At 42.9% G+C, this 14,144-nt stretch overlaps 1 protein-coding gene across 1 annotated transcript in view; it reads right to left on the bottom strand.

Annotated features, from left to right (window-relative positions):
• The window catches only part of DOCK11 (dedicator of cytokinesis 11), a 177,445-nt gene that overhangs the window by 26,181 nt on the left and 137,120 nt on the right, over positions 1-14,144 (bottom strand). The window contains exons 39-44 of the mRNA XM_051968881.1: positions 13,991-14,106; positions 11,473-11,610; positions 4,817-4,999; positions 2,764-2,877; positions 852-1,067; positions 703-760 (exon numbers count right to left, since the gene is read on the bottom strand). Of these exons, the coding sequence (XP_051824841.1) occupies positions 703-760; positions 852-1,067; positions 2,764-2,877; positions 4,817-4,999; positions 11,473-11,610; positions 13,991-14,106 (825 nt within the window). The remainder of the gene's footprint in view (positions 1-702; positions 761-851; positions 1,068-2,763; positions 2,878-4,816; positions 5,000-11,472; positions 11,611-13,990; positions 14,107-14,144) is intronic.

Here is a 14,144-nt window from a genome sequence, read left to right on the forward strand (position 1 = left end):
TCGAATATCGGGGCAAACCTTGAAGTTTTGTTCCCATAGCCTCCAAAGCTTGGCTTGCTTTCCCCCCAATGTTGGCTGTGTCTATAACCCGGGTAGGAAGTAATGTGGGTAGCTCTGCTAGATAAGGCCAGATTTTTTCACTGGTTCTCTCTAATGCCAGGCAGATTCCAAACTTGTGCACCTGCTCTGCGGCGTGAGTGGGTCCAATATTTTGCAAGACATTCAGAGAAGAAGCTGCCACCAAGACAAACCTTTGAATTAACCAGGGCAGATATCATAAAGACCTGAGAGTCAACCAACACACAGCTGTTGGACTAGAGAGCCCCAGAAGAGTAGAGTACTTATGACGAACCCAGGTATCCCATGGGCAGGAAGTAGTGAAAGGGAGTCAGATGTCAGGGAAGCAAGTCTGTTAAGAGTGCCGTGAGCTCTGTAGGAATGAAATCGGAGGCGGTCTGTCAGGGAGAATAAACATCGCACACCCGACCTGGCATGGCGTAAAACCCTTATCTGTAATCTTTCTGCAAGCAGAAGGCAAAGTGAACAATCCAGTTGTTTTTGTAACCTAAATTCTGCTCAAACTCAACTCGATCTAAAGCGGAACCTAATTTTTTGAAACGAGCATCTTCGCACAGCATTAACAGATAGGTGTCAAAGAGAACGTATTCAGTCAACCCTTCTCCGAAGCCAAACCCAGCTTACTTTTTCGGTGAAGAAATTCTGCCACCAGAGCTGCTACGTGGACATAACACATGGCAGCCTGCAAAAGGATGAGAAAGAAAGGAGAATCAGACATCCTGTGCTTCAGAAGCCCCTGCAGCTAGGGCTGTACCGTAGCCCCCAAGAGTCACCTCAGAAAAATCGCCATTTTTGATATGGATCTTGGCCATGCTGTCGAGCCAGGTTTTGCGAAGCTCTGGGGTACTCGCATAAGATTTGGCTAAGCTGTACTGGAGGTCAATCAGCATCTCTGGATCTTTCTCATGCTCCTTCATCTGGGCAGTGGCCATAAGGACAGTGCGGATTCTCTTGGTCAGATCTTTCACTTCTGTGGGAAAAGCAGTCGCCTAATTGAAAACAGAAACAAAGCATAGAAGGATTTCAGAATCGTCCAGTGTGCTGCAAGTCCGTTTTTTACCCAAAGAACTTGATGCTTTTTGCCACTAGATTTTAAGCTTCAAAGAAATGCCCATAGGCACATCTGAAGGGAGAACTGTAACATATGCCTAATAATCAGAACTGAGTTTTGACAGAACTAGGAAATTAATCCGATGCCGGTGAACCAAGTATTATTTGTAACATCATTTGCCTACTTCCGATGCCTCACTGGGTTTGTTTTTTTTTTTTTCTCACCAATCTGGCCAATCTCAAATGGCCCGAAACTTTTAAGGAGGTGTTCAGCCAGAGTAGCGACCATGCTGTGTTTCTCCCATTTCCTTGTGGAGTAATACTGAAGGCAGCTTTGCCTGGCTTGTTTAGTCCATCCCCTGACTACCATATATAGTAAGTTAGCAGACAATGAGGAGCAGGCTAGATGAATTCCCCCAGAGCCTTGGCACAGGAAAGTTCTGACCCAAATGACCGCTTATGTGTTGCATACGACCAATTTGTGCCCATCCAAAAAGAATTTTCAAAGGTCGGTGTAATCCCTCTGAGGAGATTTTTGTTTCTGGACTAGAAGAGATTGGAAATTTGGTAAATTAAAGATATTTCTCACTGGCAACACAGCTGTGTGTGCCCACGGGCCTGTACCTTTATTCATTCAGTGTCCATTGTTTATTTATGCTGAAGGAAAAGTTAAGACCCCTTCTCCTAATTCCACTGGCGCAACCCATTATTATCTGGGTAGGTGCTGAAAAACAGCACAAGAGAGACAGCTGGGAGTTGATTTCCATTCATTTACAAACATAAATATATACCGTACAGCTCAAAGACCTTTTATAAATATTTTAGCCACAGGTCTGTTTATTGACTAAGTCATACACAGTATACGTGTGCTGCTTGGGAAAAAGGGCCGATTCGTGTCCCTAACCGATACTGATGTTTGACAGAGAATTAAGTGCAATGTAAGTTTTTACTGGATTTGTTGTTCACACGTTAGCCACGACCAAGCCGAAAGGATATGATTAAGTCATATTAGAAATGTTTCAGTATGACATTTTGTGCCAAAGAGAGGCAGCCCAAAGCCCCATTTTTCTGTGAAAGCCAGTCGCTAAATAACCTAGAGCCCATTAAATATGAAAACCCTCCATGGCACTGAGGAGGGTGGCCCATTAAGAAAATACTATACTCTTAATGCAAAAAAGAAGGATGATTACATGGCCAGATTTATTTCTACATTAGTGGGATTTGCTGGAGCATGTACTCATTCTCTGGGGAAACCAGTAAGACTGGCTGTTGTACAAATGCTCCCAGCTGGAGAGCAGCTGGAATTTTTCAAATTGATTTCTTCAGCCTCCACAAAACCCATGGGAACATTTCTTAATTCCTATATCCCCAACTCTAAGTGCTTTATAATTCTGAGCAAAAAATAAAAAATGAACCTAACCCAACCCAACCCGATTTAGTAAATCTGAAACCAGGCCAGCTCTAGGGCAGGCTTAAAATCAAGCTGAAAAATCATTCTCCAAGCACAGCTGGACACAGACCTCAGAGAGGCACTGCTCCAAACAAATATCTCATGAGTAGTTAGGATGCTTAAGCTCTGGATCCCTAACCTGGCGATTGCTAGATGAGAGATGAGGTACAATTAAGAAAACTCACCTTCATAGGCCTGTCGCTGTTAGCAAAGTTATTAACAATGAATAAAGACTCCTGAAACCTTGATCCTCCGCTCAGGGCCACATCTGCTATCAGCTGGCTCACTGCAATTATGATCTGGAGGGGAAGAGGGACAACTGAGGGCTTTTTCACATTTACAGATCAATGTACAGTTTAGAGTGCACTTATCTTATTAGCGGGGCTGTGAAGTAGTTAATGCACCTACCATTATTTGTCCTTTTGTTGAAAGGGTAATTAAGTGGTCAAGTGTCCCGACTCCCAAAGCAGGGCTCTTTTATGCCACGCCAGGATGCCTCTCTCATTCAAAATAATTTCTATTCAAATGCTGATAACTGCAGAGTTCTGTCAATTTTCCCGATTCATTTATTTCAATCAAAAATTATTTGGAAAAACTAATGAAACCGTGGGTTTGCATTATGCTGCCGGAACTGCCAATCTCAGAGTCCCCCTTACAAATTGTGGTAATAACACTTCTTATGTTTGGCCGATCGGTGTTACAGCCTGGTCTACAGCTGCTCTGCCAGCAGTCATCGGAAATAATGGGGAGTGCTTCTCAAGTCACACTTAGCCTCTCCTCTCTGGGCCCCGGTAAGACTGGCAGGAGGCAAAGCTGGTCACCCTCCGGCAGCTTTCAGCAGGATCCTCCCTTCCTCCCCCACCTGCTTCCTTGGGCTTCTTCTCTGCAAGCCACATTTGAAACGTAAGATTTCCATCCACTCTTGCATTTTCTTGTTGTTTTTCCTGCACTCTGGAAGAGTCCCATGGCACCAGGGAGGTGATGCCATGACATACGAGTGAATGACACTGAAGTGAGTGAGGGCTGGCACGGTCACCTGCCTCATTTCCGCCTCCAGAGCCCTCTGGGTCCAGTGGCCAGAGACAGATCCGGATGGCCCTGGTCTTTTAAAGCAGAGCAGGGTCTTTAACAGTATTGTTTTGATTAAGGCAACTCCCATTCAGTGATTAAGGTAAGGGAGGGAAGAAAATTTGCAGCACAAAGTCTTACAAAAATGAAGGTTGAAGATTACACATATTTGAAAAAAAGAAAATACAAAAAAAAAAAAGAATCAAGGCAAAGGAAAACCTCTTTTGCCCCATTAAAAAAAGTTCCAATCCTGGAAGGGAAGATCCCGCAGAGTTTCTGCTAAAACCAAAACAATTGCTATTTACTTTCACTCTGGGGCCAGCTAGAGCTTGGCCTGGGCTCTTGGGATTTACCAGCTAAGTTCCTTAAAATGCATGCCCTAAACCCAAATCATTGTGACTCTCCCTGACTGCATCCCCTTAGTGTTTTGCTACTTTATCTGATCAATTGATCTCCAAGAAAGCATGCTTTCCAGCAAGTCCATTCTGGACTAAAATGAGCATGTTTGGTGTGAGGACCTCCATGGTGCCTCCCACCTCTAAAGTCTGCTGATCCAATGTCAATAGTGGTTCAGTCCTAGCTATTTCACAGGGGACTCCCTGCAAACTCAACACCTGAGCTCCTGAGAACATATCTCTGAAGGGAGTATTCAGAGGAAGTGCTAGGCCGGGGGAGCAGATGCTTGGTGAAGCACATACATACGAAACGTGTGACGGCCTTTGTGTTAAGGCCGGTCCGAGCAAGCGAGCAGAGCCAAAGGGTCCATTTTGACCAAAAACATTAAACACAGAAATACAATATTGCACAAGGATTCCTTCCAACCCTCTCACGCTCACCCAGAGAGTGTGGAAGTTGCCAAGAGGAACCTCCACACTCCCCTCTCCCATTCCGCAAAATGCTCCCCTGTGGAGGCTGGCTAAAACTTTCGAGGACCGTCATTTCCCAGGCTTTGAGGTGAATCGTTGAGCTCAAGTGGCCTGGTGACAGGAAAGCTCAGTGCCACTGTGGCCAATAAGCAAGGGGTGGAGAGCTGGTGATAACTCAGTCATATTTAAGATGGAAAACCTAACACGTACGTGAAGTATAGGCTCCTGGGAGGGAAGGGAAAGAGAGGGAGGAGGGAAGAGAAAGGAAGGCTAGAGAGCCAGTTGCACTTTCTTTCTCACTGACCTGTAAGTGTGTTCTCAAGAAGGTCCTCCGCTTGGTGAACTCAAAGTTGCTTCTCATCAGCAGGTACAGTAGTGCAGAGGCCTCATTCCTCGTAGAGCTGATCTTGGAAGTACAGCACTTGAGGACCTCATAGCAAAAGGCTGCACACATGTTGACGCGGCCTTTGAAAAAGGCTGAGGGAAACTGGGAAAGAATAAGGGTGGAGAGAAAAGGATGTTGGCAAAGCCACGTGTCGGCAGGAAAGACTTGATCGACTTCTGCCCACACCTGTGCGGTGCAAATAGGAAACAAAGCTGCTTCGGGAGTTCCCGGTCTAGCTGGGGACCAATCCGGGGTGATTCCAAATCATATGCTGTGGAACCCTAATGCCATGAGCATCAGAGAAGTCAGCATGGCTGTCTGAAGCAGGTGGGAATTCAATAAGAACTAGATTTCCAAGATAGACACCCTTCTTACACATTAGGACCTACATTGTGGCTCGGAACAATTTGTATTTATCCATCTAACCACATCTTTCAGTAACACCGGGCATATGTGAAGCAACTAGATACATCTATGCACATTTATATTAGATACATTCCCCTACTTTTCAAACTGTTCCTTTTGAAGCCTCTTTTGCTGGGTAATCATCCAGAACGCGTCTCATGACGATGGGTATCTTATCCCCCAAGGCCTGTTCTAGGCCTCTCTTCTCTCTCAACACTTTCTTGGTGCCTAATTGGCTCATGGGTCCCATCATCATTTTTCTGCTGCTGATTTCCAGGTCTATAGAATCAACTTTAAGACTTTCCTCTAAATTTCAATCCCACATCACCACTTGGCAATTGAATGTTTCAAACCAAATGTCTCAGAGACACCTTAAATTTAACATATCCCAAACTGAACTCTTTCTCTTTCCCCCTACAGAGGAAGCGGGGGGTGGGGGGGTACTCCTCTTCCAAACTCTTCTATTTCTAAGATACCACCATTATTCCAGTCTCCCATGTGGTTAACTTTGACACCTTCCTCTCCCTTACCCCCTGCCAAATCTGGCCACTACCATTTCTACAGCATCTCCTGCGCGTGACTCCTTTCTGCTCACACTTTAGGAGGGGCCACATCACCTCTCACTTCAATGACCGCTACAGGCTCCTACTGCAATCAGTCTCCCTCCTTCATTCAGTCTGACCTCCATAATCAAAATCTATACATATTACCCTCCTACTCAAACTCCAGTGCCTTTCCTGTTACCTCTAGAATCAAAGATGAACTTAAAGCCCTTCCCAACCTATCCTCAAACTACCTTTCTAGATTCACTCTATTATGTGTGATAACCAACCTGCACTCCGTGATTCAGGTAAACTGGCCTTTTCTATGTCCCTCACATCCACCATTCCATCTCTCATCTCTAGGCTTTTGCACTGGCTGTCCCTCCTGCCATAGCAGCATAGCACCTTCTGCATGAAGCCTTTACTGATCTTCTCAACTGCTTGGAACCTCCTCCCAAACTACCACGGATTTAGCTAGTTTATATTTATCTGGAGTTATTCTCGATATACTTCTATCTGTCCTGGTTATCTCTCCTGTTAGAATGTAAATTCTATGCAAGTAGGGACTGTTTCATTCATCTGTCTCCCCATCACCTGGTACACTTCCCTGGCACATAGCAGACATTAACAAATGGTTGTTGATTCACATACATATGTTAACACACACACAGAAGATCTTCCTGGACTATATAGCATGCATATATTAATAACAATAATAATAGTAGCATTTACATAGCATTTACATAGCTCCTACTGTGTGCTAGGCACTGTGCCGATTACTTTACAAATATCTGATTAATGCTCATAAGACCCCTGAAACTTCAGTAAGTGCTAGTATCATCCTGATTTTATAAACGAGGAAACCAAAGCAAATCGAAGTTAAGACTCCTCCTCTTCACCAGTTCAAATCTGGCCTTGGTCACTTTCTAGCTACGTGAACCTGAGCAAGTCACTCCACCCTGTTTGCCTCAGTTTCCTCATCTGTAAAATGAGTTGGAGAAGGAAATGGCAAACGGCTCTAGTATCTGTGCCAAGAAAACCCCGAATGGGGTCATGACTCAGATGCAACCGGAAAACACTCAACAACGGGAGTAGAGGAGATTAGGAAGAAGTGGCAAGAATTTACAGAACTTTAAAAGAAAGATCTTAACAAAACCGATAACCATGATGGTGTGGTTACTGATCTATAGTGAGACATCCTCAAAATGAAATCAAGTGGGCCTTAAGAATGATTGCTAACCAATCTGGAATTATGCCCAAAAAGTTATCAAACTGTGCATACCCTTTGATCCAGCAGTGTTTCTATTGGGCTTATATCCCAAAGAAATACTAAAGAAGGGAAAGGGACCTGTATGTGCCAAAATGTTTGTAGCAGCCCTGTTTGTAGTGGCTAGAAACTGGAAAATGAATGGATGCCCATCAATTGGAGAATGGCTCGGTAAATTGTGGTATAGGAATGTTATGGAATATTATTGCTCTGTAAGGAATGATCAGCAGGATGAATACAGAGAGGCTTGGAGAGACCTACATGGACTGATGCTAAGTGAGATGAGCAGAACCAGGAGATCATTATACACTTCGACAACGATATTGTATGAGGATGTATTCTGATGGAAGTGGATCTCTATGACAAAGAGACCTAACTGAGTTTCAATGGATAAATGATGGACAGAGACAGCTACACCCAGAGAAGGAACACTGGGAAACGAATGTGAACTATTTGCATTTTTGATTTTCTTCCCGAGTTATTTTTACCTTCTGAATCCAATTCTCCCTGTGCAACAGGAGAACTGTTCGGTTCTGCAAATATGTATTGTATCTAGGATATACTGCAACATATTTAACATAGGACTGCTTGCCATCTTGGGGGCGGGTGGAGGGAGGGAGGGGAAAAAACGAAACATAAGCGAGTGCAAGGGATAATGTTGTAAAAAATTACCCTGGCATGGATTCTGTCAATACAAAGTTATTATTAAATAAAATAAAATTTAAATTAAAAAAAAAAAAAGAATGATTGCTAACAATAAAGGCTAGTGGAGGTGATGGAATTATGGCTAATACTGTTAAAGTATTGCACTCAATATATCAGCCAATTTGGAAAACTCAAAAGTGACCACCAGACCAGAAAAGATCAGTCTGCATCCCAATCCTGAAGGATGGCAATGGCAAAGAATGTTCAAATTACTAAACGATTGCATTGATTTCATACATGAACAAGGGAATCCTTAAAATTCTACAAGCTAGGCTGCAGTGATAGGTGAATTGGCAAGTACCAGAAGGACAACATGGTTTTTGAAGACACAGAGGGACTAGAGACCAAATCGCCAACATTTACTGGATTATGGAGAAAGCAAGAGAATTACAGGGAAAAAATCCCATCTGCTTCAATGACTACACTAAAGCTTTTTTTCTGGGTGACTCACAACAAATGTGTCAAGTCTTCAAAGAGATGGGGGGACCAAATAACCTCATTTGTCTCCTTACGACCCACGTGTGGGTCAAGAAGCAACAGAACCAAATGTGGAACAAGATCGAAAAAGGAGTACGACATGGCTTTCTAGATCACTGCAGATGATAATTTGCAGCCATTAAATTCAAATACACTTGCTGTACAGCAGCCTAAAGAGCAGACACCACCCTCCTGACAAGTCCATATAGTTAAAGCTATGGTTTCTGTCAGTACTACCATATGGCCGTGAGAACTGGATTATGAAGACAGTTGAGGGCCACAGAATCTACACTTTCAAACTGTGGTGCTCTGGAAGACTTTTGAGAGTTCCTTGGGCAATGAGAAGAAATCAATTGGAACTGAAAGAAATGAACAATTCATTGGAAGATCAAATACTGAAGCCGAAGCTTAAATCCTTTGGCTTCACAATGAGAAGATGGGACTCTGGAAAAGGCGGATTCTGGGAAAGATTGAAGGCAAAAGAACAAAGGGTGGAAGAAGACTAGATGGATACATAGTGTCCCAGAAGCAGTGGACATGCATTTGGACATATCTGGAGAGATAGCGGAGGCCTAGGGTGCTATGGTCATCGGGTTCATGACGGGTTGGGCATGGCTGAACGACAGTAAGATATTCCAGCTGTGGTCTGACTAAACCGTTCTCTTAGAGATTATAACTCCCAATTGAGTCTAGTATAATATTCGATTTTCTGTGCTACCAAGTCCACTGCTGATTTACATTAAACCCACAGTTCACTAAGCCCACTCTCCAGAACTTTTGCAACAATTATGTACAAACAAGATAAATCTTATGTATAAAAGGTAAATCTGAGCTAATCTTGGAGAGAAGGCATAGAGATCTGAAGCAGGCTATAAAGCTAGGATAAAGAGAAAAGGAACGTGAGCATTTTAAACAATGAAAATGGGAGATGAAGTGTTCTTTGTGAGGAATGGCAAGGAGGCCAGTATCACTGAATCACACTGTATGTGTCGCAAAATTATAAGAACACTGAGTAGGGAGAGGGAAGCCAGGTAACAAAGGGCTTTGAATACCAAAGGCAGCATTTTGTAGTTGATGCTGGAGATGACAGGGAGTCGCTGGAAATTAGTAAGGGAATGATATGGACTTTATGAAGATCACTTTGACAGCTTAGTGCAATGGTGAGAGACTTGAAGCAGGAAGACTGAAAAGAAAGCTACTGGAATTGTCCAGATGTGGAGTGACAGAAGGGTGGCGGTCGTGTCAGAAGGGAGAAGAGCAACAGATTAAATGGGGGAGGGGAACAGAACAGAGATCCAGGGTGACTCTTGATGGTACAAGGGACATCAAGAAGAGGAGAAAATCTGAGAGGAAAGATGAGTTCAGTTTTAGACCTCATGAACTTAAGATGTGTATGGAACATTTAGTTCTAGATGCACAATGGGCAGTTGGAAATGTGAGACTGGAAATTCAGATTAGAGAAGTAGATCTGAGAATCATCTACAGAGAGATGATAAGTGAATCCAAGGTGATTATTCACTCTGAGATTCACCAAGCCAAATGGTCCAGAGGGAGAAGAGAGCCCAGTACAAAGCATTGGGTGACATCTGGAAGGGCACAATCGAAAGATCCAGCAATGGAGACTGAGGACAGGTCAGACAGATAGGAGTACCAAAAAAAAGTTAAATCCTGAATCTGGCACATTCTAGCTGTGTGACAATGAAATATAGGAACAGAGATCGAAAGGTGGAAGGATCCTTAAGAAGCAATTCCCTCATTTTTCAGGTAAGGAAACTGAGCTCAGAGAAGTTATTTGCTTAAAGTCATACAAGGCACCAAATGGTAGATCAGGTTTTTAACCCCGGACCTCTGTCTTCAAAGCCATTTCTTCATTATACTTAGGTACCTTTGAAATCAAGGCCCCTCTAGCACAAATTTCCTGCATATGAATTTTGGGAGGGGCATTTCTACTTCCTCAAATAAGAGGTCCTCTACTAAAGTGAATTCACTGTCACTGGTGATGTTTTGAAAATACACAGTGAGAAAACTGCTGGCAGATTTCCATTTTGCATCTATTTTTTGTACCTCTTTCAACTTCAATCAGATGCTATTCAAAAAATAATGGCAATTTGCTCTCCAGCTATGTAATAACAGATCACTTCAGTGAATGTCTTTATCTTGTCGAAATTACATATTATAATAAGAGGAAGCTGAAGTAGGTTTCACTCTAAGATGTTTTCCCCTCGTCTTCAATCTTTCTTTGACCATAAACATCTTTTCAATCTGTGACACTCAATGGCTTTTGCTTCAGTCACAGAATTTGTGAACGGGAAAGAATCTCAGTGGCCAAGAGGCATAATCTGTAACAGAAAGGAATCCTGTCATAACTGCCACTTGAAGACTGCCTCCCACCTCTCAAAGCTGCCTAGTCTACATAATACAGTGCTTATTATTAGGAACTTTTCCTCATCAAGTTTAAATTGCAAATTTCCCCCCATTCTCCCAGTGGAGACCATGTTGTATTTTCCAAACTAACATCCCTGTTTCCTTCACCCAATCCTCATTTGGCATGCACTCAGGGCCATTCATTATCCCGGTTGCTCTCCTATGGACAGGTTCCAATTTACCAAAATCCTTCTGAGTCTGTGATGCCCAGACTCGAACCCCGTACTCTGAATACAACATTCACCAGCCTCTTCGTCAGCTTTGAGCACTCCATGAGGTAAATGACCTGAGAATAATCTGGGGCCTTCAAAAAGAATTCACCAAACAATGCTTTGAGCATAATGTTCGGTTCTAGGTGCTGTTTAAGAGACAGGGCTTTAAGAGACATGGAGCTTCTAGACGAGTGGAAAAATGATGAAGAGATCATCATTCTTCTGCTTTAGTTTTAGAGTTCATTTTTTAAAAGCAGAAAAAAAGGAAATCTGGTGCAAGAAACTGTTTGAAAATGATGGTCCTCTTAGAACCTTATAGGAAAGTAGGATAGGAAAGGATAAGAGAAAAAGCAACCCCACTCTCTATTTTGGATTCCACAAAAGCTCTATCTTCTATCTTAAGACTCTTCTCTCTGTTGGTGCTTATTAGGAGGATACTCTTCATGGTTTGTGTTGTGGGAACCAGCAAAATGAGTAACAGAGTCCTTTGGGGACAGTGACTGCCAACTATCCCCTCTTAAGGCAACCTTCTGTCTGTCTTACCTTGCTAATGAAAGCCCTCAGGGAGGCAAAGACGTGCTTCAGGGAGGCTTCTGACTGTCCATTTTTCAAAAAGGCAAGATGAATATCGAAGACTTTTTTCATCAATGGGTTGTGGCCATCATTATTTAAGAGTTGATTCTATAAGAAGCAAGAAAACAGCCATCAACAATAGGCAGCTTTTTGTTCTTTTGATAAGCAATACAGGAGGGACTTTACTAATAAAACTCCTTATTAAACTATCAAGTTAGAGAAAATGATAAAGACCGGAGCATAATTTAACAGTATTTTGATGAGATCCTTCTTTGGGCTCTCATGTAGTGTTCTTGGTTCGGTTTTCCTGGGTCTCTGGAAGCAGCCTTCCTTTCAGTTCAGTAATCATCACAAGAACAGCCAGGTGTTAAAGGCCAAATCTTTTATTATCTCCTTCTTGGGGCTGGGCAGCTTTCTGGAGAGCCTTTCAGACTGGCCTTGGTCTCAGTGGGGGAAGTACAGGAGGCCAGGCCAGCCACCAGGAGCCTGACTGAAGGTGAAATGAATTTGTCTCCTTGGCTCCGAGAACTTCTAGTGCGCTCGTCTATTCTAGTTCTCTCTCCTTCTCTCTGAGAGCTTAAGCTTCTGCCTCTAGTTCTCCTGTCTTCTCTGCCTCTGAATCTGGCTGAGTTTGTCCAAGCTTATATGCTCTCTTATCATCGGTATGAATCTTGTGGAACTATATTAAGTAGTAAGTACATGTACTGAACTAGAGAACTATTAAGCACCACGCTAAACTAGGTAACCATTGTCTTTATCAATTCCACTGACTTAACACCTTGTAAGAATCCTTGTTTTAAGTATAAGAGTTCTGGCCCATAACACTCTCAAAATATTCCATAGATGGTAGGCCTTTTAACAAAGCGGAAGGAAAAAAAAACACTTGAGGATCTGAAGTCTTTTTCCAGTGCCATAAAGCAAACAAGGAGCTAATGAGAGAAAAAAAGCATTACCAATCTTTCTTTAGTTAACCATACTGCCTGTAAAAGAACAATTAGTAGCCTCAATAATGGTGCAGCCAACTAGCCTACAGAGAGAAACTGGATTTCTCTGTGGGAAAATGAGCAAAGTAGGAGTCAGAGAACAAATGCAATTTGGAGGAGGGTAAAATGTCTACCTTGCATATGCTTGTACTTTCAAATAAAGACTGCCATGAGGCAGTCTGTTAGTGACATTGGATATTTGTGAGTCGACAGAGATGACTAATTGGGCATGCAGAGACTGCTCAGTCTGTTTAAGTGACATCTGTAAGAAGAGTAGGGTGAAGGGGAGCAGATATTTAGATTTAAAGGCAGTTACTAAGTTTGAGTAAGCTTGAGTCAACTCCATTTAGATTCCGCCTCTGTGACTCAAAGAGACCACGGATTGAAATGGGACAGGGAAACAAAAGAAAAAACCAACACTTCCTCGCACTCCAGGGCTGGGTCTGATCCAAAGTGAACCTTAACAGCGGAGCCTACTCACATGGTGCCAGATCCTCCCTTCCCTAGCAACCAAAAGCAAGTGGAGAACACAAGGCTCAAGGCCCTTCTCATGCCTTGGAAGCTAACTTCTATTAAGATAAGGATATATTTCGTGTGTCCACAGTGGGAGTGCACATTGGCTCAAGTGTGTCCTTCGTTCTGCTTTCCTTCCCTGTACTTAAAATTTGCCCCAGGTTTTTCATGGCCAAAGTGAAGAGAGGGAACAAAGGATTTTCACTGGATTACTCAGGCAGTGGCAAAAATCATTTCCATTTTCATCCTTTGCAGGCTGCCCATAGCCAGTCTGGGAAGTCAGAGAGTAGCTGTGTGTCTGTGGGCAAGTCACTCACCATTTCAGTGCCCCCAAGCAACTTTCTAGGACTAAGTTGTAGGAGAACTGATGATTTGCATCTGGGAAGGGTGTTTCTACACTGGGAATTCCCCATGCTGATGAAATCAGAAAAAAAAAAAAAACAGAGCAACAATCCTATGAGATCACTGTTTCAGTGCTCAACTGAGTTTTGGCAACAAGGGCCCGAGACAAATGTTTCAAAAACAACTATAGTTTGGAGAAAGAAGCGCCTGGCTTGTTTCCACATCTCCTTGAAGTTGCTTAAGCAAAATGACCAATGAATAAATTATGCTGTAAAAAGCTTTCTATTTAATTTTATCCTTCAAAAAATATACAATCTATTTTCAAGATAGGATTTTACAACACAAGAATAAAATCATAAATTCACAAAATAGTCAAGCTTGAAGGGACCACAGAGATGATCTAGTCTAGCTCTCCAAGAGGAAACTGATTCTTAAAAGGAAAAGTTACACAGCTAGCTGGCGACAGATTTCCTAGCTCCCAATCTACAATATAGCTTACTGCCTGCCTCTGGCTTTTCACCAGCCCTCTCTGGGCCTCAGTTTTGATATCTGCAGATTGATAGCATTGGAGCCAGTTCTCTCTAGGGAGCCCTTTAGGTCTTCAATTCTATCATGCCAGTTGGCTTCCATCTCTCACTCCCAGATCTCACCTTGAAGCATTGTGTAAAAAAAGAGATGGTATCCAGCACCGTGAGGGAAACCTCAGTAGCAGTGTTGCCTTCGAGGAGGGCCTGGTGGAAAATATCTGCTTCAGATGTCCCAGAACCTACATCCAGAAAGAGATTTTTTAATTTTATTATCCCA

This window comes from Antechinus flavipes, chromosome X (genome assembly GCF_016432865.1).
Source record: "Antechinus flavipes isolate AdamAnt ecotype Samford, QLD, Australia chromosome X, AdamAnt_v2, whole genome shotgun sequence".
In the NCBI taxonomy this organism is placed as follows: Eukaryota; Metazoa; Chordata; class Mammalia; order Dasyuromorphia; family Dasyuridae; genus Antechinus; species Antechinus flavipes.